At 40.7% G+C, this 26158-nt stretch overlaps 1 protein-coding gene across 1 annotated transcript in view; it reads left to right on the top strand.

Moving 5' to 3' along the window:
- The first annotated feature begins 750 nt into the window (after window positions 1-750).
- LOC126457792 (uncharacterized) overlaps window positions 751-26158 on the top strand; it is a 73492-nt gene continuing 48084 nt past the window's right edge. Inside the window, exons 1-5 of the mRNA XM_050094379.1 lie at window positions 751-1085; window positions 1911-2151; window positions 8709-8874; window positions 8960-9093; window positions 19256-19401. Coding sequence (XP_049950336.1) covers window positions 958-1085; window positions 1911-2151; window positions 8709-8874; window positions 8960-9093; window positions 19256-19401 — 815 coding nt within the window. The 5' untranslated portion in view covers window positions 751-957. The remainder of the gene's footprint in view (window positions 1086-1910; window positions 2152-8708; window positions 8875-8959; window positions 9094-19255; window positions 19402-26158) is intronic.

The raw sequence follows: 26158 nt of genomic DNA on the forward strand, positions 1-26158 counted from the left end.
TATTGAATCAAGCGGAGATACAGAGAACAATAACCAAGACAATAGCGCTGCCAGTTAGTTTTACGAATTAGTTTGCCAAGTGGCTGGTCAACAATGACTGGAAGATTCTACTGACAACGCAGTTTGAAAGTTAGTTAAGAAAATGACTTATAAAACACAGTAGACTGTATGTACTTTCAATGAAATGTTATTATTTGTGTATAAAATAAATCAGAACTCTCTTACCTCAAAGTGGTTAATATCCGTTCTTCTGCACGGATACGTTCCCTCATTTGCATATTTCGCTGTGTTATGGCGGGAGAAATCAGTTGTACCAAATCAATGTAGCAATGTTTACTCATTCTATAAAAACCAATGAATGTCGAATCTGTTTGTTGTAGCTCCTTTGCTGCTACAAACAGCCTGCAGTTTATGTTTCTGTGAATGTATGGATGAACCCAGAATTTCCTTCTTTTTCATTCGTCAGTAATAATAATAGAGGACTACATCTCCTTTTGTGCCCGAATCTGTACTTGACATGTACTGTGTAATCGAAAGATGTTCAGATACAACAAATAATACTCCTCCTCCACGCTCACAAATGGCAACAGCAGTTTCTCATTGCAGAGTTGCGCTGTGTGCGGAGCTGTGTTGCTAACCAGTCTACAACCAGACATCGCCGACCCATTGCTTTTCAGTTGCTGCATGTGCAGAAGGCCTAACTAGAATTTGCATTTGGTCTGAGATATTACATAGTGTGTTGCTCGTTAATCTTTGCAAACTGTTTGACAGCTGTCACAATCACATAGTGACAACTGATAAGAAGTTTGGTGTTGCTGCTCGTTTATCACCTATACGAACTTGTCACAAATCCTTATTACTGTTGCTAAGTAAGACAGCAGAACGCTTTGCAAAGTTTATCCTACGCCGGGCACAGCTAGATGTGTCTGGGGCGTACCTACTGCTCATTCGTGCAACATGGTAGCGGAACATAATACGACAACAGTAGCAGGAGAGAAAGACAGTAACATAATTTGTTGTTCAGACAATGCAGAATTCCATACAGGACATACATCGAAATCAATATTTGACGTTGTAAGATCTGGGTGAGTATATAAGCAAGTGTAATGATGTTTCGTGCATCCGAAAGTTGACAGAGTTATCTCTGCACCATGTTTCATTGCACATTCGGTAGTAATGTTCAGTATATACCGCCATGAAGAAGAATCTTGCGGAACAAGTCAAACTATAATTTTACAAAAAATAATAAAGTGGTAGTTTTTTTAACCGCCCGTAGATCAATTAGCACTCTTTACACGGATTCGGGAGAAATACGGCTCAAATCTCCGTCCTGCCTTCAGTATTCAGGTGATATCCCCAAATCGTTCCAGACAAATGCCAGAATGGTTCCGTTGGAAAGGGTACAGTCGATTTCCTTCCCCGTACTTTCGTATTCCGAGCAAACTTCTCCAATGACCGGGCTGTCGGCAGGACTTTAAACAGTTATACAATCTTCCTTCGGACATTGCTTATATTGAAAAAGGAAGTGGCTTAGAGAGTTCTGATCATTTTGCAATGTTGCGTACAGAGTTTGTTTTATTGTAAAAGAAGTCCACAATCTGTAAAAAGTACTTGTAAAGTGTTAGATTGTATACTATCTTGCTTTCACATTTAAGTGCATTCTAAAATCAATGAGGCAAGAGACGCATTACAAAAACTAGGATGGAAAGAAGATAAAAGTAGTTAGGCAAGAAATTAGGTTCGATTTATTGTATATTATATTGTGACAGTGTTCAATAATCTTTGACATTTGGTCTCAAAGCACTGCATTTATTTCCTGTTTTGATTGCATTTCCTTATTATTATGAATGAATTTATATTTGAAAGAAATAAATTAAATATGAAATTATTTATTTATTTCTTTTTTTCAGTGATGTCAGTGATATAGAGTCCTTAGTTGAGAAGCTGGGTCCAGAGGCACTGAGTACACGAGATGAATGGGGATACACACCTGCTCACTGGGCTGCTCTGGATGGCAATGTTGAAGTCATGCGTTATCTTGTTGAGCGATCAGCTCCTGTAGATCTGTCATGCCTTGGGACACAAGGCCCCAGACCAATTCATTGGGCATGCAGAAAGGGTCATGCCGCTGTCGTGCAAGTACTCCTGCAAGTGAGTAATATGTGCCCACCACTGTAAAATCCAGTTGTAATTTCTGTTGATATCCTTCTCAGTGGCGATACGTAATACCAAATGAGGTGGTACAATGATGAAAACTCTTAAATAAGAGGAGCAATGTCGTAACACCTGTGTGGCCATTCTGTCATGTGGTTCCTGTACAAGTTGGAAATAGCCATTTGCTCTGTGTATTTTACCCCAGCTACCTTCAGAATTTCAAAGAATATGTTCCAGATAACACTGTCAAAAGCTTTATCTTAGCCTGCGAATGTTATATATGTGGAATAGTTTTGTCATATCTAGCTCTCCCAAGAATATCAGTATTCCTGATGAAATGTCTTGTCCTCCAGGTTCTGGTCTCGACTTAGATCTTTTAGTGCTTTGTCAATTCTTCTTGCAGTGTTATATATCCCACCTCAACTTACCTACATCCTCCTAGCTTTCTAAAATACTACCTTCAAGTTTGTTTCCCTTGTATAGACCCTCTACATACTTCTTCCCCCTTCCAGCTTTCCCTCCTTTGCTTAATACTGGTTTTCCATCTGAGCCCTTAATATTCATACAGTTGCTTCTCTTTTCTCCAAAGGCCTCTTTAATTTTCCTGTAGGTGGTATCCATCTTTCTTCTAGTGAAATGTGCTTCTTAATACTTACATTTGTTCTATAGCTGTTTGTGCTTAGACATTTTACACTTCCTGTCACTCTCATTTTTTAGACATTTGTATTCCCTTTCATCTTCTTCATTTGCTGCATTTTTATATTTTTTTCTATCAATAAATTCAATACCACCTATAGTATTCATGGACTTCTACTAGGGCTTGTCTTTGTGCCCATTTGATTATCTGGTGCGTTCACTTTGTCATCTCTGAGCTATACGAGGTCTGTCTAAAAAGTATCCGACCTTTCATTTTCCCATGAAAAAAAAGTGACGATAGCGTGACGCCACTGTACGCAGTAAAGGAAGACTTTTATGCGCATCCCCGCCTTCCAATGCGTCAGTCACTGCCTGTCGGTCGCTGAGTGAAGTGCTACACAGTGTGTTCGTCGGTTACCGATTCTCTCAAGATGACTGAACGTGTTGAGCAAAGACACTGCATCAAATTTTGTCAAAAGCTTGGTGATTTTGAAGGTGAAACAATTCGTAAGAGTCAGCAGGTATTTGGAGAACAATGGATGTAACACAAATTAAGGGGTGGTTCACCTATTCAAAAATGGCCGCACATCAATGGAGAGTGGCCAGCGTTCTGGCAGGCCCAAAACTGCCTGGAGTGCAGTTGTTGTCGAGAGAGTGCAAAATTTGGTGATGGCAGATTGTCGTTTGACCGTGTAGGAGATTGCCCAAGAGGTTGGAGTACATAAAGATTCTGTACATGCAATTTTGCATGATGATTTGAACATGCATCAAGTGGCTGCGAAATTCGTGCCCAGCTTGTTGTCACTGGAACAAAAAGACATCCGTTATGACATTGCACACGACTTCTGGACACCACCAACACTGATCCTGGGTTTCTGAACACCGTGATAACTGGAGATGAGTCATGGGTGTACAGGTATGGCCCAGAAACAAAAAACATGTAATCGCAACGGAAGCATCCCGAGTCTCCAAGGCCGAAGGAAATGTGGCAGGTGTGAAGCAAAATCAAGGTGATGCTGACTGTCTTCTTTGATGTCCATGGAATTGTGCATCACAACGGCAAAAAACTGGCAACTGAATCACGACAATGCCCCACGCACATTCATCCCACTTGATCCAAAATTGCTTGGCCAAACGGAATTACAGCCTTTCACAATGTCCCTACTCTCCAGACATGGCTCCTTGTGAATTCTGGTTGTTTTCAGAATTGAAGGCGCCACTGAAAGGATCCTGTTTTGAAAATAGAGAAAAGATAATGTGGAACACGATGACGGAGCTGAAAATCATTATACAAAGAGACTTCCAGAGGTTTTTTCAGGAGTGGAAGGATTGGTGGGCTAAGTGGGTGCCAGCACAATGGGCCTACTTAGAAGAGGATTAGGATCCCAACCCTGTCATGTATTAGAAATATTTTTTCTGGCCGAGGTCGGATACTATTTAGACAGGCCTAGTACATTTGTCTTCTACTGTATTCAGTTGCTGCCTAATGCTATCTCCAAAACTCTAGACAGCCTCTGGTTGTTTCAACTCATACAGACCCCATCTTAATTTCTAACTTTTTGCAGTTTCTTCAGTTTTTATCTACAGTTCATTACCAGTAAACTGTGATCAGAGTCCATATTTGCTCGTGGAAATGTCTTCCAGGTTAAAATCTTATTCGGATATCTCTCCCTTGCCATTATATAATTAGTCTGAAACCTTGTCATCTCCATGTCTCTTCCATGTATATACATCCTTCTTTTTATGATTCTTAAAGCAAGTGTTAGTGAGGAATTAATCCCCATCTCTGCAGAAGTCTGCCGGGTGGTTTATTCTTTCATTTCTTTCTCCCAGTCCCTATCTTACTGTTTTTCCTTCCCTGGAACTGCAGCTACATGATGTTAGAGAGAAGGTAATGGAAGAGATTGTTAATGGTGTTTTTGAGATAATTATTAAGTAGTTCCATAAAAATGGACACTCCTTATGTATTGAGAAAACGTATTATATTCAGTTCTGTGCAACAAATAGTCGTACCAACAACTGACGTAACACATGAACAGGAATCAGTAAATGGGATAGAATGCTCCCAGTGTTTGGGTATAAATATTGACGAGGTACTGTATATTACTGATCTACAGATGATACAAACATTGCAGTAAATAGTTAATAAGTGTAGTCTTAGAAAGATCGGTTAATGAAATTTTCAGGGTCATTAATAAATGGTTCTTTGCCAGTTTCGTGTAACTAAACTATGAAAAAACACATTAAATGTAATTCAGAACTTGTAAGTGGTGTTCTGCCAGTATACACCTAAAGTATGGTGACCAACAGGTAAAAGAAGTGGATGTTGTTAAATTCTTGAGATTAGGCCTAGAGCTTGATAATATATTCAACCAGAGCAGGACACCACAGAACTGCTTAAGCACCTAAACAGATCGTTATTTGCAATTCAAATGTTGTCAGATATAGGGGAAATAAAAATGAGAAAGCTGACATACTGTACTTACCTTCATTCCATAATTCATATGGGATTATTTCGTAGTGTAACTCAACAAGTATCCCAGGTACAAATGTGGGTAATAAGAATTATTTGTGGTGTGAACTCAAACATCTCACAGAGGCCTGTTTAGGGAACTAAGGATACTGACTACTGCTTCCCAATATCTTTATTCCATAATGAAATTTGTCATTAGAATATATATCTCTTTTTCAAATCAACAGATGGTGGGATCAATACTAAAATGTAGCTCTTTTTCAAACCAGCAGCTCATGGAATCAATATTAGAAATAAGAAAAATGAAATTTCCTGGCATATTAAAACTGTGTGCCGGACCGAGACTCGAACTCGGGACCTTTGCCTTTCGCGGGCAAGTGCTCTACTGACTGAGCTACCCAAGCACGACTCATGCTCCATCCTCACAGCTTTAATTCCACCAGTACCTTGTCTCTGATCTTCACAGCGATTTAAAGTCACTTACTTTTGTTCAGAAAGGTGTCCATTATTCAGGAACATACATTTTCAGTAGCTTGCCAGTGGCTTCATTCTATTTGGGATCTGTGGAAGGTGCACTAGCATATTTGTTTTTCATTGTAAATGTTTGTGTATTCTTGTTCTTCTGTAATGTTCCACATCCTGGAGGATGTCCTCACTATGAATCAGATGGAACGAAAAGTACATCTAATGTAATCTAATCATCTTATCTAAATTGAGCAGTTCAAACAAATAGGTTCAACTACTTTTGTTCCCTGTAGAATTGATAGCCTTGGAAACAAATCAGCCTTGTAATATATTTTGCATATTTCCACCCAGTGGTGTCGTAAGGAATTAATTTTCTGGCATAGCTCATCATACAAAATTAAGGCTTTCGTGGCCACTTGTTGACAAACTGCCTATTGGCTTCTGTCTCGGGTTCTTTGGCCGACGTTCATCTAATGATTTTTCTGACGTTTCGCCAGCACGAGTGGCTGGCATTGTCAAAGCTTCACCCTCCATTGCCGGTGGTGAACTGGAGCCAAGCTCGCGGGCGCAGACTATATGTACCTGGCACGCCAACGTCCGAGGGCTTCTCCGCGGTCATTTCCGGTGCGGTTCTCCTCTTGCTACCTGTGACGGTCGTTCGCTGCAATACGGGGAGCCAGGATCCGTTGACCTTAAGGCTTTCCTCTTTCTTGTTCAAACTGTTCGCGTGTTTTTGTATTTCTAGAGCTTCTCTGAACAAGCGCATGTGATAGTGCTTCTCTACAGCCAGAACTTCCGTGTCGGCGAATTTTATTACGTGGTCGGTCTCATTGAGTGCATGCTCTGCCACGGCCGATTTCTCCACCTGCCCCAACCTACAATGTCGCTTATGCTCGTTGATCCTGGTGTTGATGGATCGTCCTGTGGTGTCACCGCCAGACACCACACTTGCTAGGTGGTAGCCTTTAAATCGGCCGTGGTCCGTTAGTATACGTCGGACCCGCGTGTCGCCACTGTCAGTGATTGCAGACCGAGCGCCACCACACGGCAGGTCTAGAGAGATGTCATAGCACTCGCCCCAGTTGTACAGGAGACTTTGCTAGCGATGCTACACTGTCAATTACGCTCTCATTTGCCGAGACGATAGTTAGCATAGCCTTCAGCTACGTCATTTGCTATGACCTAGCAAGGCGCCGTATTCAATTGATATTTATCTTGAAGCAAGTACAGTCAAGAGATGTTCTACAATTATGGATTAAAGTTAAGTATTACAGCAACTGCGTCCGTTTTTCTAAGTTCTCATTTCCTTGTAATGTTCCAGACCTCATGCCAATCTGCGTGAGCTTAAAAGCGTGCATTTCGGCCTCCTCTAGCAACACGGTGTTGGCTCTTCTGCCAACACTTCACGTCCAGTCATTCCGTCATGTCGGAATCACTGGACGATCCATCAACACCAGGATCAACGAGCATAAGTGACATTGTAGGTTGGGGCAGGTGGAGAAATCGGCCGTGGCAGAGCACGCACTCAATGAGACCGACCACGTAATAAAATTCGCCGACACGGAACTTCTGGCTGTAGAGAAGCACTATCACACACGCTTGTTCAGAGAAGCTGTAGAAATACAAAAACACGCGAACAGTTTGAACAAGAAAGAGGAAAGCCTTAAGGTCAACAGATCCTGGCTTCCCGTACTGCAGCGAACGACCGTCGCAGGTAGCAAGAGGAGAACCGCACCGGAAATGACCGCGGAGAAGCCCTCGGACGTTGGCGCGCCAGGTACATATAGTCTGCGCCCGCGAGCTTGGCTCCAGTTCACCACCGGCAATGGAGGGTGAAGCTTTGACAATGCCAGCCACTCGTGCTGGCGAAACGTCAGAAAAATCATTAGATGAACGTCGGCCGAAGAACCCGAGACAGAAGCCAATAGGCAGTTTGATAGCTCATCATGTAGAAATAATGATCTTTGTTACCCATTATTAAAGCTGTCAGTGTTGCAGAAAAGAATTCAATATGTAACAACAAAAATTTTTGATTATTTGCTCTGTGACATAAAATGTCTGATAGGTAGCAAAGTGAGTTTTAAATATAACGTAAAATCATCTCTTTGGGACAACTCTTTCCATTCCATATCCAGACTTTAAGAACTGGCTGCCTGTTAAAAACATTTAGCTTGTAAGTGTAGTTGCCTGAGTAGGACTGAAAGCTATGTTCATCAGTAAAACTGACTTTTTAGACAGGCCTATGATCTGTGAAACATAATTAACTCCATGAGAGGCCCACATTGCAGCCATTCAGAAGCACTGTGTCTCTGGAAGACCTCACACAGTTTCCTCTTGTTTTGGTGTTGCTATGTTATGTCAGTTCTGTTGCTGTTTAATTTTTTCACTTCTCATGCTCTTGTTCACTTTGCTTAAACCAGCTTGTTAAAGTGGTTGCTTGGGTATATGGTATGTCTGTTCCAACTCATCTTTCCTCCTGGTAGATTTCATCTCTCAGTATTATAGAGACTGTTTTAGTTTGGAAGAATTTGTATCATCAGAGCAACTTAGACTTCATGAAATTGGAAATGGTAGATACGATTAGTCTTTAGTGCTTGTAATTTGTTTATTGTGAAACAAACATACTCATGAAGTACTGGAACCCAACTTTTCAGAATGAGAGGGGGAAAAAAACACATACACAAAATTTTTCTAGTCAATGAAATGTTTATGGTGCGCAAGAAACTGCCAAGCAGGAGCAGGGTGATTCTCTAACAGGCCCTTCCTTTTTCCCCCTTGACCAAGAGTTCAACTTCTGTTAGTTTCATTCTATGAGGTACTTTGCTTTGCTACATACTCAGACAGAAATAATACATGTAGATGATTAACCATTTTAAAGGCTTTTAGTTTTTGCTATTCGTGTAATTTTTCATGTTTCTGACATTGGTAACTGAATGTTTTTTGTTAAGTGAATTGTGGTCCAAAATTTTTCCTGTTTCAGGCAGGAGTTGCTGTTAATGCAGCAGACTTCAAAGGTCTCACTCCTCTGATGACAGCGTGTATGTTTGGTCGCTCAGCAACAGCAACTTATTTACTTGGGATGGGTGCCCTGAATCACCTGACAGACATTAACGGTGACACTGCTTTGCATTGGGCAGCTTATAAAGGTATTCATTTATAATGATAAGATTCTCACAGACAACTGTGTTTTGCAATTAATTAAATGCTAAGACAAGTTCCACTGGTTTTCAGGTCATGCTGATCTCATACGTCTGTTGATGCACTCGGGTGTTGATCTACAAAAACCTGACAATTTTGGTTCAACTCCTCTTCATTTAGCTTGTTTGTCAGGAAGTGTAACATGTGTTAAACTTCTCTGTGAAAAGGTATGTTAGATCTTTTCATTGCAAAGGTTACGGGATGTGTTCAGGTGTTTAATGGATAGACATTAAATGTTGTTTGGCAAATCACTCATTTTATTTCATAGTAATGGTGGGGCACATCACTAATCACATTAAAGACAAAAAATGTGAATCGCTGATCAAACTAAAATAAAAAAATCAATATCCAGAGGTCAGGAAATATGGAAGCGCAAGGGAATGGAAAGGGCCAAGGTAGGACAGAAGGTAAATTTTAAATCCTGGGTAATGGAAAGATGATAGGAATATGATGGAGGGGCAGTTGCCATTTGTGTACTTCAAGGGGCAGAGCATAGTTTTTACTGTTCCTTTTACATTTGAGAAGCTATACATGCTCATTGGGTCCTACTAAATGATTTGCCCTGGCAGTATTGGCTGTCTGTGTGTTATGGCAGGGATCATGATTGATTTGTATCACCAGTCCTCTAAATTTTGTAAATTCTGGGTCCACTTCACCATTAACTGTATGGTACTACAGTGGAACGTGGTGTTCCACATATAATGTAGAGCCGAGTTCAAACATCTCGATGACAGGGCTTGTACAATCCTTAGTTTAAAAAATCTGCATCTAGATGTGTATTGCATACTAATCCAGTGCGTTTCTGTCATAGCTAAACAGTAATTCGCAAGAAACGCACAGGGCAACTGCTGTACCTAAGGTCTGAGCTGCATAGGTCACTAGCCTTAAAATTTAACAAAACAATTCTCAGTTTGCAAATAAAAAAACTCAGTGGGATGGGTGTTCTACCAGGGGATAATTACACCCAAACTCAGACAGGTAGTCAACCTGATCAAGCTTCCAAGGGTGATGGTAACAAACTGTGTCTAATAATTCAGAAAGTATAAAAAGTTATAACGTATTAGAAAAGGATGTCTTGAAATGTCAATTCATGTGGGATAGATTTACTGTTTTCTATTTCCTGTGACAAATGTCACCAGAACTTATTTCCTGCATCTTTGGCTTGGAGGAGTGGCTGTCACTGGGTTGTTAAGATCTTTGTCTTCTCCTAAAATAGCAAGAGATTTTATGTAAGTAAACTATTTTGGTGTAATTCAAATGTGTGTATTATCAATTTATATACTAAAATCCAGAGATTCCAACGAGATTAGAGTTTACAAGCTTTTCTCACCTGCTGGCTAAAACATACCTCGCAGTAAACCTTCTATTACTATTGTTGAAATGTGAGAATTGTAGAGGATAAGTGGTGGACTGACAAGAATTGCAAGTTGTAGGGGAATAGATTAAAGCCCAAGGGGGTATTCAAATTTAACTGTACTGCAGTTTCCTTAAATCATTCCATTTGAGTACCAGGACTGTTCCCTCTGTGTGGCTACAACTAGTACTTTCCATCAACATTGTCAGAACTGAACTAATATTCCAGTAGTATCTGGAACCCCCTTGAGGTGAGGGGTTGCTACATTGATACTGCACTTGTGTTAATAAGAAATGGGGTTTAGTTCTTCTTCCAAACAAATACAAATTCACACACACACACACACACACACACACACACACACACACACACACACTGCTGTTGTTGAAGTGTCTACTTTATAAATTTCTCTTCAGATATTGATTCAAACAGTGTCCAGAATTTACTAGAACTTGGTATCTACATTGCCTTCCTTATATTCATCATCTCATGTTTGATTTACCAATTTCCAAGTGGTAATATGTATTTTACATTCCAAGAGGATCATTTTGTAGGCCAGCAGTTTTGTGGATTTTTTTTTAGTTTGTCTTCAGCTTTATTTTCTGATATTAATGATCAGAAAAGTCAGTATATCTTGTAAATACTTTACATTTTACGCTGAAAATTTGTGGAAATACTTGGCCTAAGACTGCTGTTAAACTTTCTGATAGCCTAGTAGCAATGTTTACCATATGTGCCATACCAAAAATGTGTAGGAAGTTATTAATTTTATCTTCAATGCCTGTGTCTTTATTCATGTCTCCACATACTGTTACATTAGTTTTGGGAACCAAGACTCGATTTAATTTGTTGAAAAAAAAAGTGTTCAAGTTACCAGTAGGTGAACAATACATGCACAGAATGATTAACGTCTTTTTAATGCATAACTTTGCCAGTTCAATGGCTGTCATTTAAAAATGTTTCTACACTCATTGTCATAAGATTTTCTTAAGCTTTAAAATCTGTGCCACTTCTGCATAATTACATGGTCCCTTACCATTTAGGGTAGGTCTGCAATAGCACCTTGAACATTAATATAATGATTGCACTATATCCCGTATTTCAGTGTCCACACCAGTGCTCTGAAATGAACACACTGTAATTAAACTTTAAGTTGGTGTACTTTATTTTTAATAAACTGCATACTTAATAAAGAATAGATGATTCTGAGTAGATTTTTGTTGTGTGACTCTTAATGTTTTCTCTGCATGTTACTGGGTCCATGAAATTATGAGAAATCAGCCGTAACCAAATTTTATCTGCTGCTAATATTTCAGCTGTAAATTCTTCAACCATCTAAGGAATTCTGAACAGACTGATAGGAAAGTGCTCCTCATGGAATGTAATAAAGAGGGAAACTGGCAGGAAAACAGGGAACATGTCTCAGGTAGAGATTAAAACAGGGTACAGTATCATAAAGAAACCTGAGTTGGTTGCAGAAATATTTAATAACCACTTTTTGAGAGCAGCAGAGAAGACAGACTGTAATGGTTCTATGGAAGAATCATTTTCCCTCCTACAGAAAGCTATTAGCAACGGAATCCCACAGTTATCTTTACCTCCAGTTACTGTAAGTGAAGTCATAAGAGTAATTAAATCATTAAAAAATAAAAATTCTGCTGGTGTGGACAATATTTCCAGTAAAATACTGAAACACTGTTATAAATTTGTTAGTCCCATCTTATGCAGCATGTACAATACATCCCTACAAGAAGAGATTGTCCCTGACAGACTAGAATTGGCTGTAGTGATTCCTCTCTTTAAAAAAGGTGATAAAAACAACATTACAAACTATCGCCCAATATCCCTATTAACTACCTTCTTGAAAATTCTTGAAAGACTCATGCATTAGGATTGAAGAGCATCTCAACTTCCACAGTATCTTAAGCAAAAATCAGTTTGGTTTTCGTGCTGGTCTTTGTACTGAACAGGCAATATTCTCTTTCAGCAACCAAGTTTTGGAAACCACTAACAAAAAAATGTCTCCAGTGGGTATTTTTTGTGATCTTACGAAAGCCTTTGACTGTGTAAACCTCCAAATTCTTCTGAAAAAGGCGGAGTACTGTAGTTTAGGTGGTACTGTTGGCTTGTGGCTACAATCATATCTAAAGGATCGAAAGCAGACTGTAATGCTAAATGGCTCTTCTGGAGAACCTGCCTCATCTGAGTGGGGCATGATAACGTGCGGTGTGCCTCAAGGCTCCGTTTTGGGCCCACTGCTATTCCTCATCTTCATTAATGATTTTCCACTTTGTTCTGAGACAAACCGCAAATTTACCCTGTTTGCTGATTATAGCACAATTCTAATTAATGATTTGATAGATCACAATCTTGAACAAACTACAAATACTGTTTTTAATGACATTTTAAATTGGTTTTCCTCAAATAGTCTCTCTATCATTGCAAATAACTCATTATATGAGGTTCCATACATCACAAAGTAATCTCGATGCAATTAACATAAAATGTAGAGATCAACCAATACTGAATGTTGAAGATAAAAATTCCTGGGTGCTTATATAGACAGCAAATGTAATTGGTCAGTTCACATTCTTCATCTATGTAAAAAAACTTAGCTCAGCAACATTTGCATTACGGGTAATTTCTTCAGTGGCTGAAGTTGACGCCATTGAGGTTGCCTACTTTGGCTACTTCCACTCATTGATGTCATATGCTATCATATTCTGGGGAACCAACCACTTGCAAAAAAAGTTTTCACCATCCAAAAAAAAAAAAAAAAAAAAAGCAATCAGAATAATGTGTGGGGTCAATCAGAGACACTCTTGCAGGCACTTGTTTCGAAAGATAGGTATACTAACAACTGCCTCACAGTATATTTTTTACTTGCTGACATTTGTGTGCAAAAATTATTGTACCTACTGAGACAACCGTAAATTCCATGGCTATAACACCAGAAACAGAAACAATGTCCATGTCGAAATGAAACGTCTCACTCTGGTAAAAAAAAGGAGTTTACTACTCCAGCATTAAGCTGTTCAATGCTCTCCCACTACATATCAAATGTGTTCACACAGAACTGCCAAAATTTAAACAAGTTCTCAAAGATTACCTGACAGAGAAATCTTTTTATACTGTGGATGAATATTTGAAAGAAAATGTATACCATCACTAAACTTATTGTGTCTAGAACTAGTTCAGTTGATTTTATTGAGCATTTGAGCATTATCACACTTTTTGAAACAACAGATTGGCTATACCTGTATTTACTCAGAATAGATAATTCTTTATTAAGTATGCAGTTTATTAAAAATAAAGTACACCAACTTAAAGTTTAATTACAGTGTGTTCATTTCAGAGCACTGGTGTGGACACTGAAATACAGGATATAGTGCAATCCTTATATTAATGTTCAAGTAGGCCTAATATCTGATTTAACATTGTGCTCTTATTTATAACCTTTATTGGAAACTCATTTTTTTGTTAAATGGTTGTTACGTTATCTAGCTGACATTGTGTCTGTTATTGTATTTATCAGGCAGTCACCATCGACAGTTGCACTGAACATTTATACAAGACAAATAACAAATGAAACCATCAACACATTTTTAAAATTACCACACATCTTTAAAATTACTGTTTAGATGAGAGCAAGTTACTTTAAAACTTAAACATTCATAAACCACGGCACTTATGGCCTATTACACATTGAGTGAAATTAATCAAAAACTATGATAACCTGAAGAACAATTTACTAAACTTTAATGAGAAAAGTAGTCTTTCGTTACTGCAGTGATTGGTATTATCAAAGTCATTCAGAGTACAGGGCAGCAACAAATCAGATACCACGGCACACAACCACGTTACTTAAATGGCAGGCACCCTACAATGTAGGATATAAAACATAATTTCATGTGACCAAGCAAACTGATGGGATTCAACAAACTACGCCCAGAACCAGACAACAGCTCACTCAGCTGTTTCCAATACAGGCTCGGCATAGACCCCCAAATGGGAGCAGCAAGTCACGAATAGGCACGAAAAATCCCAGAACTACTGGGTATGTACAACAGACTGACATATGCCTTAAGTAACTAGAAACACAATAATTCATTACAGCACTTCATCTGTAGAATTAATCAACCTATTAATGAATATCAGCTAAGCAGTACAAATCTATTATTTTATGTGCATAAGGCCAATTATACATTAAGCTGTGAGCGAACTAGATACATGGCCAGCTGGCACGCACAGGCAAAGGGGGCAGAAAATACACAACAGCACAAGCAGGACGCAACCCAGGACTCTGCATCTGCTACCAAGACAAACGGCAGAAGTCCCAATAAAACGAAATCAAAATGCAAGGCAACTAGCGTGCAGGTGCAAAACACAAAGAATATCCACATACTGTCATTGAAGGAATTTTTGTACTTTCATTAATAGAATCGGTTTCAAATTATTTAAACACACAATAACAATTGGCCTCTCAGTAACTTGTAAGAGTTTATGAAACCACTCAAAAAACAAAGATGAGGTGACTTACCGAACAAAAGCGCTGGCAGGTCGATAGACACACAAACAAACACAAACATACACACAAAATTCAAGCTTTCGCAACAAACTGTTGCCTCATCAGGAAAGAGGGAAGGAGAGGGGAAGACGAAAGGAAGTGGGTTTTAAGGGAGAGGGTAAGGAGTCATTCCAATCCCGGGAGCGGAAAGACTTACCTTAGGGGGAAAAAAGGACAGGTATACACTCGCACACACGTACATGTCCATCCACACATACAGACACAAGCAGACATATTTAAATACAAAGAGTTTGGGCAGAGATGTCAGTCGAGGCAGAAGTGTAGAGGCAAAGAAGTTGTTGAAAGACAGGTGAGGTATGAGTGGCGGCAACTTGAAATTAGCGGAGATTGAGGCCTGGCGGATGACGAGAAGAGAGGATATACTGAAGGGCAAGTTCCCATCTCCGGAGTTCGGATAGGTTGGTGTTGGTGGGAAGTATCCAGATAACCCGGACGGTGTAACACTGTGCCAAGATGTGCTGGCTGTGCACCAAGGCATGTTTAGCTACAGGGTGATCCTCATTACCAACAAACACTGTCTGCCTGTGTCCATTCATGCGAATGGACAGTTTGTTGCTGGTCATTCCCACATAGAATGCATCACAGTGTAGGCAGGTCAGTTGGTAAATCACGTGGGTGCTTTCACACGTGGCTCTGCCTCTGATCGTGTACACCTTCCGGGTTACAGGACTGGAGTAGGTGGTGGTGGGAGGGTGCATGGGACAGGTTTTGCATCGGGGGCGGTTACAAGGATAGGAGCCAGAGGGTAGGGAAGGTGGTTTGGGGATTTCATAGGGATGAACTAAGAGGTTACGAAGGTTAGGTGGACGGCGGAAAGACACTCTTGGTGGAGTGGGGAGGATTTCATGAAGGATGGATCTCATTTCAGGGCAGGATTTGAGGAAGTCGTATCCCTGCTGGAGAGCCACATTCAGAGTCTGGTCCAGTCCCGGAAAGTATCCTGTCACAAGTGGGGCACTTTTGTGGTTCTTCTGTGGGGGATTCTGGGTTTGAGGGGACGAGGAAGTGGCTCTGGTTATTTGCTTCTGTACCAGGTCGGGAGGGTAGTTGCGGGATGCGAAAGCTGTTTTCAGGTTGTTGGTGTAACGATTCAGGGATTCCGGACTGGAGCAGATTCGTTTGCCACGAAGACCTAGGCTGTAGGGAAGGGACCGTTTGATGTGGAATGGGTGGCAGCTGTCATAATGGAGGTACTGTTGCTTGTTGGTGGGTTTGATGTGGACGGACGTGTGAAGTTGGCCATTGGACAGGTGGAGGTCAACGTCAAGGAAAGTGGCATGGGATTTGGAGTAGGACCAGGTGAAACTGATGGAACCAAAGGAGTTGAGGTTGGAGAGGAAATTCTGGAGTTCTTCTTCACTGTGAGTCCAGATCATGAAGATGTCATCAATAAATCTGTACCAAACTTTGGGTTGGCAGACTTGGGTAACCAAGAAGGCTTCCTCTAAGCAACCCATGAAAAGGTTGGCGTACGAGGGGGCCATCCTGGTGCCCATGGCTGTTCCCTTTAATTGTTGGTATGTCTGGCCCTCAAAAGTGAAGAAGTTGTGGGTCAGGATGAAGCTGGCTAAGGTGATGAGGAAAGAGGTTTTAGGTAGGGTGGCAGGTGATCGGCGTGAAAGGAAATGCTCCATCGCAGCGAGGCCCTGGACGTGCGGAATATTTGTGTATAAGGACGTGGCATCAATGGTTACAAGGATGGTTTCTGGGGGTAACAGATTGGGTAAGGATTCCAGGCGTTCAAGGAAATGGTTGGTGTCCTTGATGAAGGATGGGAGACTGCATGTAATGGGTTGAAGGTGTTGATCTACGTAGGCAGAGATACGTTCTGTGGGGGCTTGGTAACCAGCTACAATGGGGCGGCCGGGATGATTGGGTTTGTGGATTTTAGGAAGAAGGTAGAAGGTAGGGGTGCGGGGTGTCGGTGGGGTCAGGAGGTTGATGGAGTCAGGTGAAAGGTTTTGCAGGGGGCCTAAGGTTCTGAGGATTCCTTGAAGCTCCGCCTGGACATCGGGAATGGGGTTACCTTGGCAAACTTTGTATGTGGTGTTGTCTGAAAGCTGACGCAGTCCCTCAGCCACATACTCCCGACGATCAAGTACCACGGTCGTGGAACCCTTGTCCGCCGGAAGAATGACGATGGATCGGTCAGCCTTCAGATCACGGATAGCCTGGGCTTCAGCAGTGGTGATGTTGGGTGTAGGATTAAGGTTTTTTAAGAAGGATTGAGATGCAAGGCTGGAAGTCAGAAATTCCTGGAAGGTTTGGAGAGGGTGATTTTGAGGAAGAGGAGGTGGGTCCCGCTGTGACGGAGGACGGAACTGTTCCAGGCAGGGTTCAATTTGGATGGTGTCTTGAGGAGTCGGATCATTAGGAGTAGGATTAGGATCATTTTTCTTCGTGGCAAAGTGATACTTCCAGCAGAGAGTACGAGTGTAGGACAGTAAATCTTTGACAAGGGCTGTTTGGTTGAATCTGGGAGTGGGGCTGAAGGTGAGGCCTTTGGATAGGACAGAGGTTTCGGATTGGGAGAGAGGTTTGGAGGAAAGGTTAACTACTGAATTAGGGTGTTGTGGTTCCAGATTGTGTTGATCGGAATTTTGAGGTTTTGGAGGGAGTGGAGCTGGAAGTGGGAGATTGAGTAGATGGGAGAGACTGGGTTTGTGTGCAATGAGAGGAGGTTGAGGTTTGCTGGAAAGGTTGTGAAGGGTGAGTGAGTTGCCTTTCCGGAGGTGGGAAACCAGGAGATTGGATAGTTTTTTGAGGTGGAGGGTGGCATGCTGTTCTAGAACAGCATGCCACCAATTCCAGCAATTTTATGGGTCAAATTTCTGTATTGTTTGTCATTATGATCACCTTTTTCTCTCTGGTAACTGGTGAGTAGGCACGGGGGGCGGGGGTAGTACTTTCTATCTTCCGTATACATGTGGAAGAAATCCCTATAACAGGTTGAGACCTTTTAAGAGACAGGAGCCCGGTGTCATCATTCATCCTAAAAGGGTTCTATCCCAATTCTGTTGAGATGCATGCCACACCTAGTTAAACTATCTCTTAATAGGCCCCACTGGCAGAGAGTGTTTCCTTAACATTTTGGAGACTGGCCACTTAGAAGAATATTGAGCCTAGGAAATAAGCTGTTAATGCCATTTTTTAAAAGTAGTACAAGTACATATGTAATTGGTGTATCCTCAGGAGTAATACATACTAAAAAAGGGCCAAGCTTCACGATGTATTTTTCATATTTACTTTAGTTCTTTGATAGCTTCCTAATTTTAAAATAAAGGTGACAGGTATAATTCTCCTCCCAATAAAAAGTACAAGGTGAGTTGTTTAGTACAAATTTGGGGCCCTAGCTATACTCGGTCTTGGTCTCCAAAGTGTTAAACATTCTGTGGCAAATTCACTACATTGGTGAAAATTCAGTACATTGGCATATGGTTCACTCTATTATTACTTGTGGGGGGATAACATTACAGACTGTATTTTAAACACTTCAATATCTGTGCATCAAATAATCTGAACCTAGACCCAAACTTACTCACAGCTGTTACAGCAAGCCTTGTCCCTTGTCATTTTTGTAAAGCTAGTGCCTCAAGCACAAAATGGCACCAGAAGGGAGAATGAAATAGAACTATGTCATTGCAAGAATGTTTTGCATGCAATTATTCCTGTTGCTTTGCTTAATCACACAAATATTGTAGAATTTATAGCTTATATACAGTTTGTATACAGACATAAAAGTAATACTTTACGTGTACTCATTAACAAAAAGTTTAATTCCTATTACTAAGCATTCTGTAGTTTAGATTTTGCCATTAGTTAGTGAGATAATAGCAAACTCAGTATATGCAGCAAAATATCTTGAATGATGTGTGCAAGATAGGTCACAGTACAAAGTGACGTATTAGATACAAGACCTTCCTCTCCAGTTTGTAAAACTAAGTAATAAAATCTGTTGTTACCCATATTGGGTAATTCAAATGAAGTGCATGTTGGTCATTTTGTGAAGCTTTGTGGTTCATTTGTGGCATCAATCTGAGAAGAAACAAATATATTCCACAGAAGGAAATTTGCAGTTGTATATGCCTTGTTTTTAGTTTTAATATCAAATTAATATATTCGTAAAATAAGGGAAAGGAATGATGTACAGACAACAAAAACATGTAAGAGAAAGCAGCATTCACACTAGCTTTCGAGCACTAGCTCTTTGTCCAGCAGAAGTACAGACAACCACACAGGCACCCAAATGTACACTCCTATGGCCACAGCAAGATTCATTAATTAAATAATTAATGTATTCTGATTACTTGTTCACATAAGGCATTCCTGTAATTCATGTAACAGACAGCTGGCAACCAGCTAACAGGTCAATATTCATTTGTTTCAGAGCAAAATTGAACTAGACCCAAAAGACAAGAATGGAAAAACACCACTCCAGTTGGCAAAGAGCCACAGACATAATGATATTGTTCAGATTCTGTTAGCTGAACAGAAAAGAAGGGCCAATTGGATGCCACCAATTTCAGAGATATGGTAAGCAGTATACATTTTGTGCTTAAGATGTTGTAACATTTAGCCACACACTTTAAATCCTTTCCCTACACCCATTAAGCTAGATACTGAGTTGGAGATTTTGCTGTTGCTACCTGACAATTAATATGCAACATCCTGATTATTATTTCTGCACAGTAATAAAGTAGTTGACTTCTATTTGAATCCTCCATTTGTATCATATGTTGCTCAAAGACAAGCAATAAAATTTACTGCAGCTAGAGAGAATTTTTTTTATGACTTTCCATCCTTGATGCGTCCCAGAGATATGAGATTTGAGCACAATTCTGCATTTCACAGTGGACGTCTTAGCTGGAGCAATTAATTTCCTTCTGAATAATAACAGCAGTGTTATATCTCCAGAGGTTTTGGTATGTTGCACAATCACACATTTTCAGTCAAAGAGGTTAGTAAGTGGTATTGTCATACATAGGTCCAAATTCATTATTGTAAGTTCGCATAAGAAGGAGAAAAGTAGATTTTGGTTTCATTCATTGACATAAGTTATTCTTGATGGTGCTTATGATGCTGGAAAGTAGAACACAACACATGCTGATACCTTAAATGTCAGAGTAAGGATAATCCCCAATATCCACTTCTTTTTACTGCCTTAGTTGTTATTTGACACACCAAAATTTGTGACGTAATGGTATTTTCCTTTTTTTTGTGTGTGCTAGGTTCAGTGGATGAGACTTCTAGCCAAACTCATTAAGTTCTTGTTGATGGTTCTTTGTTTTAAATTTTCTCTCTCATATTAATATTATTGAAGTCTCTTACGTCCATGTTACATAAAATAGTACTGGCATACACAATACTGTGGATTCACATGTCTCACTTGTATCCAAGAGAGGCTGTTTCTTTTTCCCGAGAGACAAAACTCCCTCATGCAGGGTGGGAAACTGTACCCTGCAAAAAGAAATTTATCCCCTGCAGTAAAGTATTTTATACCATCTCTAAACTCAGTAGTTCACAAAAGCTGCCACCTGTGTGTTTGCTCGTACCTGCATACCTGATACACAACTGTAGACAACCACCAACCGTAATGCCCTAATAAAAAGTTAAGCATTACCCAAGCAAGAAAAGTACAGCCGATCCACCCATCAAAGTGTCTTGTATGGTCAGATATTGTACTCTCACAAATATGCTGCATATCAGTAGTATTTGGCTTGTCTCAGACTGATACTACTGTGTCATTAAGTTTCTGTATACCTGACCTTTTGTTGGATTTCCTTGGAACTCAAAACATTTGAATAAAACTAACCCTACCAGTTTGTGTTTGGTCTTAGATATTATTCACATCCAACTTTAGCTGACTAAACAGTCCAAAGTTAGTTTTAAAATAACAACAAAAAATAATGTTCAGTGGTAAATATTTTGTTATTATTAAAGGGGTCTTGTAAAAGAGCCAGTATTATACATTCATGTTGCAGGTAGAGTAACTTGGATGACCTCTTAAATCAAGGAAAAAAAGCAGTAGAAAATACACTTCTGCTTTAAAATAACTGTTTTCACTATCTGCCTAATAAAGGTCATGAGCTGACAGTTATTTCAAAGTCTTGTAAAAGTACAAATGTTACAATAAAAAAAAGTTATGATCTTGCTACCCCAGAATAGCAGAGGAGCTGTTAGCACCAGCCATAAGGTGCTCACATTTGAAGATGACTTTAACTTAAAGTCAAAACGGTTATATTAATAAATATCATTCGAATTTAGACTTATTTTAACCAAATTGTAGCACCAGATTGCTGCTCTCCTATGGAGATGGTCTAGTGAGGTCACTTTACACTTTATGTATGCCAACAAATACAAAGTTCTGTTCCAGTAAAGCTAATTAACCAGATGCCTACTAATTATTTAAATAATTGGTGATTGATAGGTGATAGCTGCAAGATACTTAAATTGTTGCAGCTATGAGGTACTGCACTGGCCTATTTAGTAACAGGCACATACATCAACACCGCTGCAGATGTAAGAAGTGTTTGTACTGATGGGATAAAGGCTAATTAAGTGTGATTTGGTTAACTCTCACTCTTACTGCACTTTTGTTTAAAGGTATCTGAGGGAGATGTACATGAATCAAATACTCATGTGTTCATCTTCATTTATGTGTGGTTTGATCAGAAAGCGGAGAATGTTACAAAGACTAGACAAATTGCCCAAGTCAGTCATCACTGGTTTCAAAAAGAAAAGGGGCAAAAGTAAAATACTAGGAAACTAAATAACAAATCAAACAAACAATATCATCTAAAAACAATCAATTATTCATTGAGTGAGTATATTTTTTTATCTGTCCATTTATGTTGTTGTTGTTGTTGTTGTTGTTGTTATTTTCAATCCAGTAACTGGTTTGATGCAACTGTCCATGCTACTCTATCCTGTGCAAGCTTCTTCATTTCCAGGTAACTACTACACCCTACATCCTTCTGAATCTGCTTAGTGTATTAAACTCTTGATCTCCCTCTACGATTTTTGGCCTCCAGTACTAAATTGGTGATTCCTTTATGTCTCAGAACATGTCCCCTTCATCTAGACAAGTTGTGCCACAAACTCCTCTTCTCCTCAATTCTATTCAGTACCTCCTCATTAGTTACATGATATACCCATCTAATTTTCAACTCTTCTGTAGCACCACATTTTGAAAGCTTCTATTCTCTTCTTGTCTAAACTATTTATCTTCCATGTTTCACAACCATACATGCCTACACTGCATATGAATACTTTGAGAAAAGACTATATAAACAATAGCCAAGTGGCAGCAGGAGGAGAGACACCATAAAAAATGGTTTTACTAATGCAAGCCTTTGGAGCCAGTGGCTCCTTCATCCAGCAGAAGGGTTGAAAGGGAAGGAAGAGGGCTTGAAGGGAAAGGAATCGGAGAGGTTAAAAAAGGGGTAGAGTTCGGAAAAGTCACCCAGGTCAGGTGAGACTTATTGGAGGGGATGAGTGTTTCCTTCTCCTCATGTCCGGTAAGTATCCCCTGACCTGGGTTTCTTGGCGACTTTTACAAACACCACCCCTTTTCCTAAACTTGTCCATTTTTTCCTTCACCCCTCTTCCTTCCCCTTCAACCCTTCTGCTAGAAGAAAGAGCCACTGGCTCCGAAAGCTTGCATAAATAAAATGTTTTCTTTATGTGTGTTCTCATGCTGTCACTTGGTGAGTAGATTTTTTTGTTTATCCAATTACATGATATTATCAAAAATTATTACTTTTATTGTTAAATCAAACATCTATACAAAACTATACACTCTTGAATCCATTATGCAGTAACTCAACTGGAGAGGCTAAGAGAGGTGCTCGCAATGGGAACAATTGGTGTTCTTATTGATGGTAACTCTTAAATCAAAAACATTCACAGTGTAAAACTGATTGTGAGAGAAAGCCTTTTCAAAGTGAAAACTACTTTTTCCTGCTATTTCACACCTGTCTCATTCTGACTTTAGTGTGCTTGTGACTGCCAGCTACCCGTTTGCCATTCACAGACCGTATCTCCAGGTGGGTGTCCTCTATCTTGCTTCTAATGTATGTCTGTCTACGTTACCTGCACCAGTAGTTACATAATTTTTCAATTGATTGTCTTTAATAAGGCTTCCATGCTTTTTTGTTGTAAATACACTCCTGGAAATTGAAATAAGAACACCGTGAATTCATTGTCCCAGGAAGGAGAAACTTTATTGACACATTCCTGGGGTCAGATACATCACATGATCACACTGACAGAACCACAGGCACATAGACACAGGCAACAGAGCATGCACAATGTCGGCACTAGTACAGTGTATATCCACCTTTTGCAGCAATGCAGGCTGCTATTCTCCCATGGAGACGATCATAGAGATGCTAGATGTAGTCCTGTGGAACGGCTTGCCATGCCATTTCCACCTGGCGCCTCAGTTGGACCAGCGTTCGTGCTGGACGTGCAGACCGCGTGAGACGACGCTTCATCCAGTCCCAAACATGCTCAATGGGGGACAGATCCGGAGATCTTGCTGGCCAGGGTAGTTGACTTACACCTTCTAGAGCACGTTGGGTGGCACGGGATACATGCGGACGTGCATTGTCCTGTTGGAACAGCAAGTTCCCTTGCCGGTCTACGAATGGTAGAACGATGGGTTCGATAACGGTTTGGATGTACCGTGCACTATTCAGTGTCCCCTCAACGATCACCAGTGGTGTACAGCCAGTGTAAGAGATCGCTCCCCACACCATGATGCCGGGTGTTGGCCCTGTGTGCCTCGGTCGTATGCAGTCCTGATTGTGGCGCTCACCTGCACGGCGCCAAACACGCATACGACCATCATTGGCACCAAGGCAGAAGCGACTCTCATCGCTGAAGACGACACGTCTCCATTCGTCCCTCCATTCATGCCTGTCGCGACACCACTGGAGGCAGGCTGCATGATGTTCGGGCGTGAGCGGAAAACGGCCTAACGGTGTGTGGGACCGTAGCCCAGCTTCATGGAGACGGTCGCGAATGGTCCTCGCCGATACCCCAGGAGCAACAGTGTCCCTAATTTGCTGGGAAGTGGCGGTGCGGTCCCCTACGGCACTGCGTAGGATCCTACGGTCTTGGCGTGCATCCGTGCGTCGCTGTGGTCCGGTCCCAGGTCGACGGGCACGTGCACCTTCCGCCGACCACTGGCGACAACATCGATGTACTGTGGAGACCTCACGCCCCACGTGTTGAGCAATTCGGCGGTACGTCCACCCGGCCTCCCGCATACCCACTATACGCCCTCGCTCAAAGTCCGTCAACTGCACATACGGTTCACGTCCACGCTGTCGCGGCATGCTACCAGTGTTAAAGACTGCGATGGAGCTCCGTATGCCACGGCAAACTGGCTGACACTGACGGCGGCGGTGCACAAATGCTGCGCAGCTAGCGCCATTCGACGGCCAACACCGCGGTTCCTGGTGTGTCCGCTGTGCTGTGCGTGTGATCATTGCTTGTACAGCCCTCTCGCAGTGTCCGGAGCAAGTATGGTGGGTCTGACACACCGGTGTCAATGTGTTCTTTTTTCCATTTCCAGGAGTGTAGTTTAGGACTGAAGGTAACAACTCACAATATACTCTTACATTCACCTCAGAGATGTGGCAGCCTATTTTGAAGATAAGAAATGATTGCAAAAAACCATTAGTTGTACCTCCAACTGCAAAACAGTACTACTGAGTAAATATAAATTTACGGGCCATTACTATGGGCTTATTGAGATGAGTACACATTCCCAGCAGGCAGGCAAATAAAAGGTAAACCGGTGTGTATCATGATTAAGTTTCAATGTTGTTTTCATCTGAATAGAAATACTTCCTGACTTGTCAGATGAAGACCACCGTACTGACAAGGGGAACCCTCCTTAGGTTGCTTTCCTTCACAGTTGAAACTTCACAGGATTGTTAAAATATACCGTATTTACTCGAATCTAAGCCGCACCTGAAAAATGAGACTCGAAATAAAGGAAAAAAAAAAATTCGCGAATCGAAGCCGCACCTGAAATTTGAGACTCGAAATTCAAGGGGAGAGAAAAGTTTTGGGCCGAACCTCCAAATCGAAACAAAGTTGGTCCATTGTAATATGAAACACAATTTAGGTCGAATGAATGACGATACGGCTACAGTAGTTTGGTTCGAGTCGTAAGCTTAGCAGTTAAGCTTTACTAGGTAGCCACTGCTATGTATCAGACGCTCCGCCCATATTTATACGGGTACCCTTCATTTTTCACGTGCTTCGTCTGGTTTGAATCGATTGCTTATTTTGCTTTGATCTGATAAGTGCCGTTTTCTTTGTTATAGGTGTTTACGTCACTCTAAGCTGAAAATGCATTACTGTAGTACCGTGTCATGCATTGTTTCTCGCATTCTGATAATGCATGTTTACGGCCTGTCGCCGCTCGCGGCATGGCTTGCTTTTGTACGCGCTACCGCCGCTTACAATTTAAAAAAAAGAGAGGATTTGTCTCATTAGCGAAAAAATGGCAAGAGACTGCTATTTGTTGTTACTTACACTGCTGCTTTCTTTGATAATGATCAACAAGAACCAAATAATAGACTGCATTTGATAGAACATGTTCTGAACGAAAGTTAGGCGAAAATTTTTCTCCGTTTGGAAATCTTTGCGGCCGCTTCTTTAGTACATCAAATTCTGCACAGAAATTAGTCATCTTAGATTTAAAAATCTAGTCAGTTGCCGTGCTTCATTTCTGACTGTATCACTATTAGGCATAAGAATAATACGAATATAAACATGACACGATACGTATATTCTTCCGCTTTTGCTGTTGTCCCACTCTAGTTTCGTAGTTTATTAGGCAGACAGGATTTAAATGAGATAGCAGCAAACACGAAAGAATATATGGCAAAATGTTTATATTCGTATTATTCTTATGGTGAAGAGAATACTGCATGTGATTCACATTTCATCAGGTTACTATTAGCAACCATCTCTTCTCACAGGTAGGAAAAAATTCAGAACATAGAGTTGGCCATATTGACAAACATCCCAAACAGTCTTGCCAGTCGGATTTTCGTAGCACATTGAAATTCTGCTACATTCGAAGATGAACAATACGGAATTTGTATTTACTTTTTTAGATAATGTATGAAAATGCAGTGGTCGAAACTCGGGGCGGAGAAAAAAAAGCTCGTCTTCCACCTTTTCTAAAAATTTATTTACTGACGCAGAGGTTTTGGCGCCAGTATTTGTCTTTGTGCCTACAAAGCATGCCTGTGTAGCGCTACATATA

This window comes from Schistocerca serialis, chromosome 2 (genome assembly GCF_023864345.2).
Source record: "Schistocerca serialis cubense isolate TAMUIC-IGC-003099 chromosome 2, iqSchSeri2.2, whole genome shotgun sequence".
Taxonomy (NCBI): Eukaryota; Metazoa; Arthropoda; class Insecta; order Orthoptera; family Acrididae; genus Schistocerca; species Schistocerca serialis.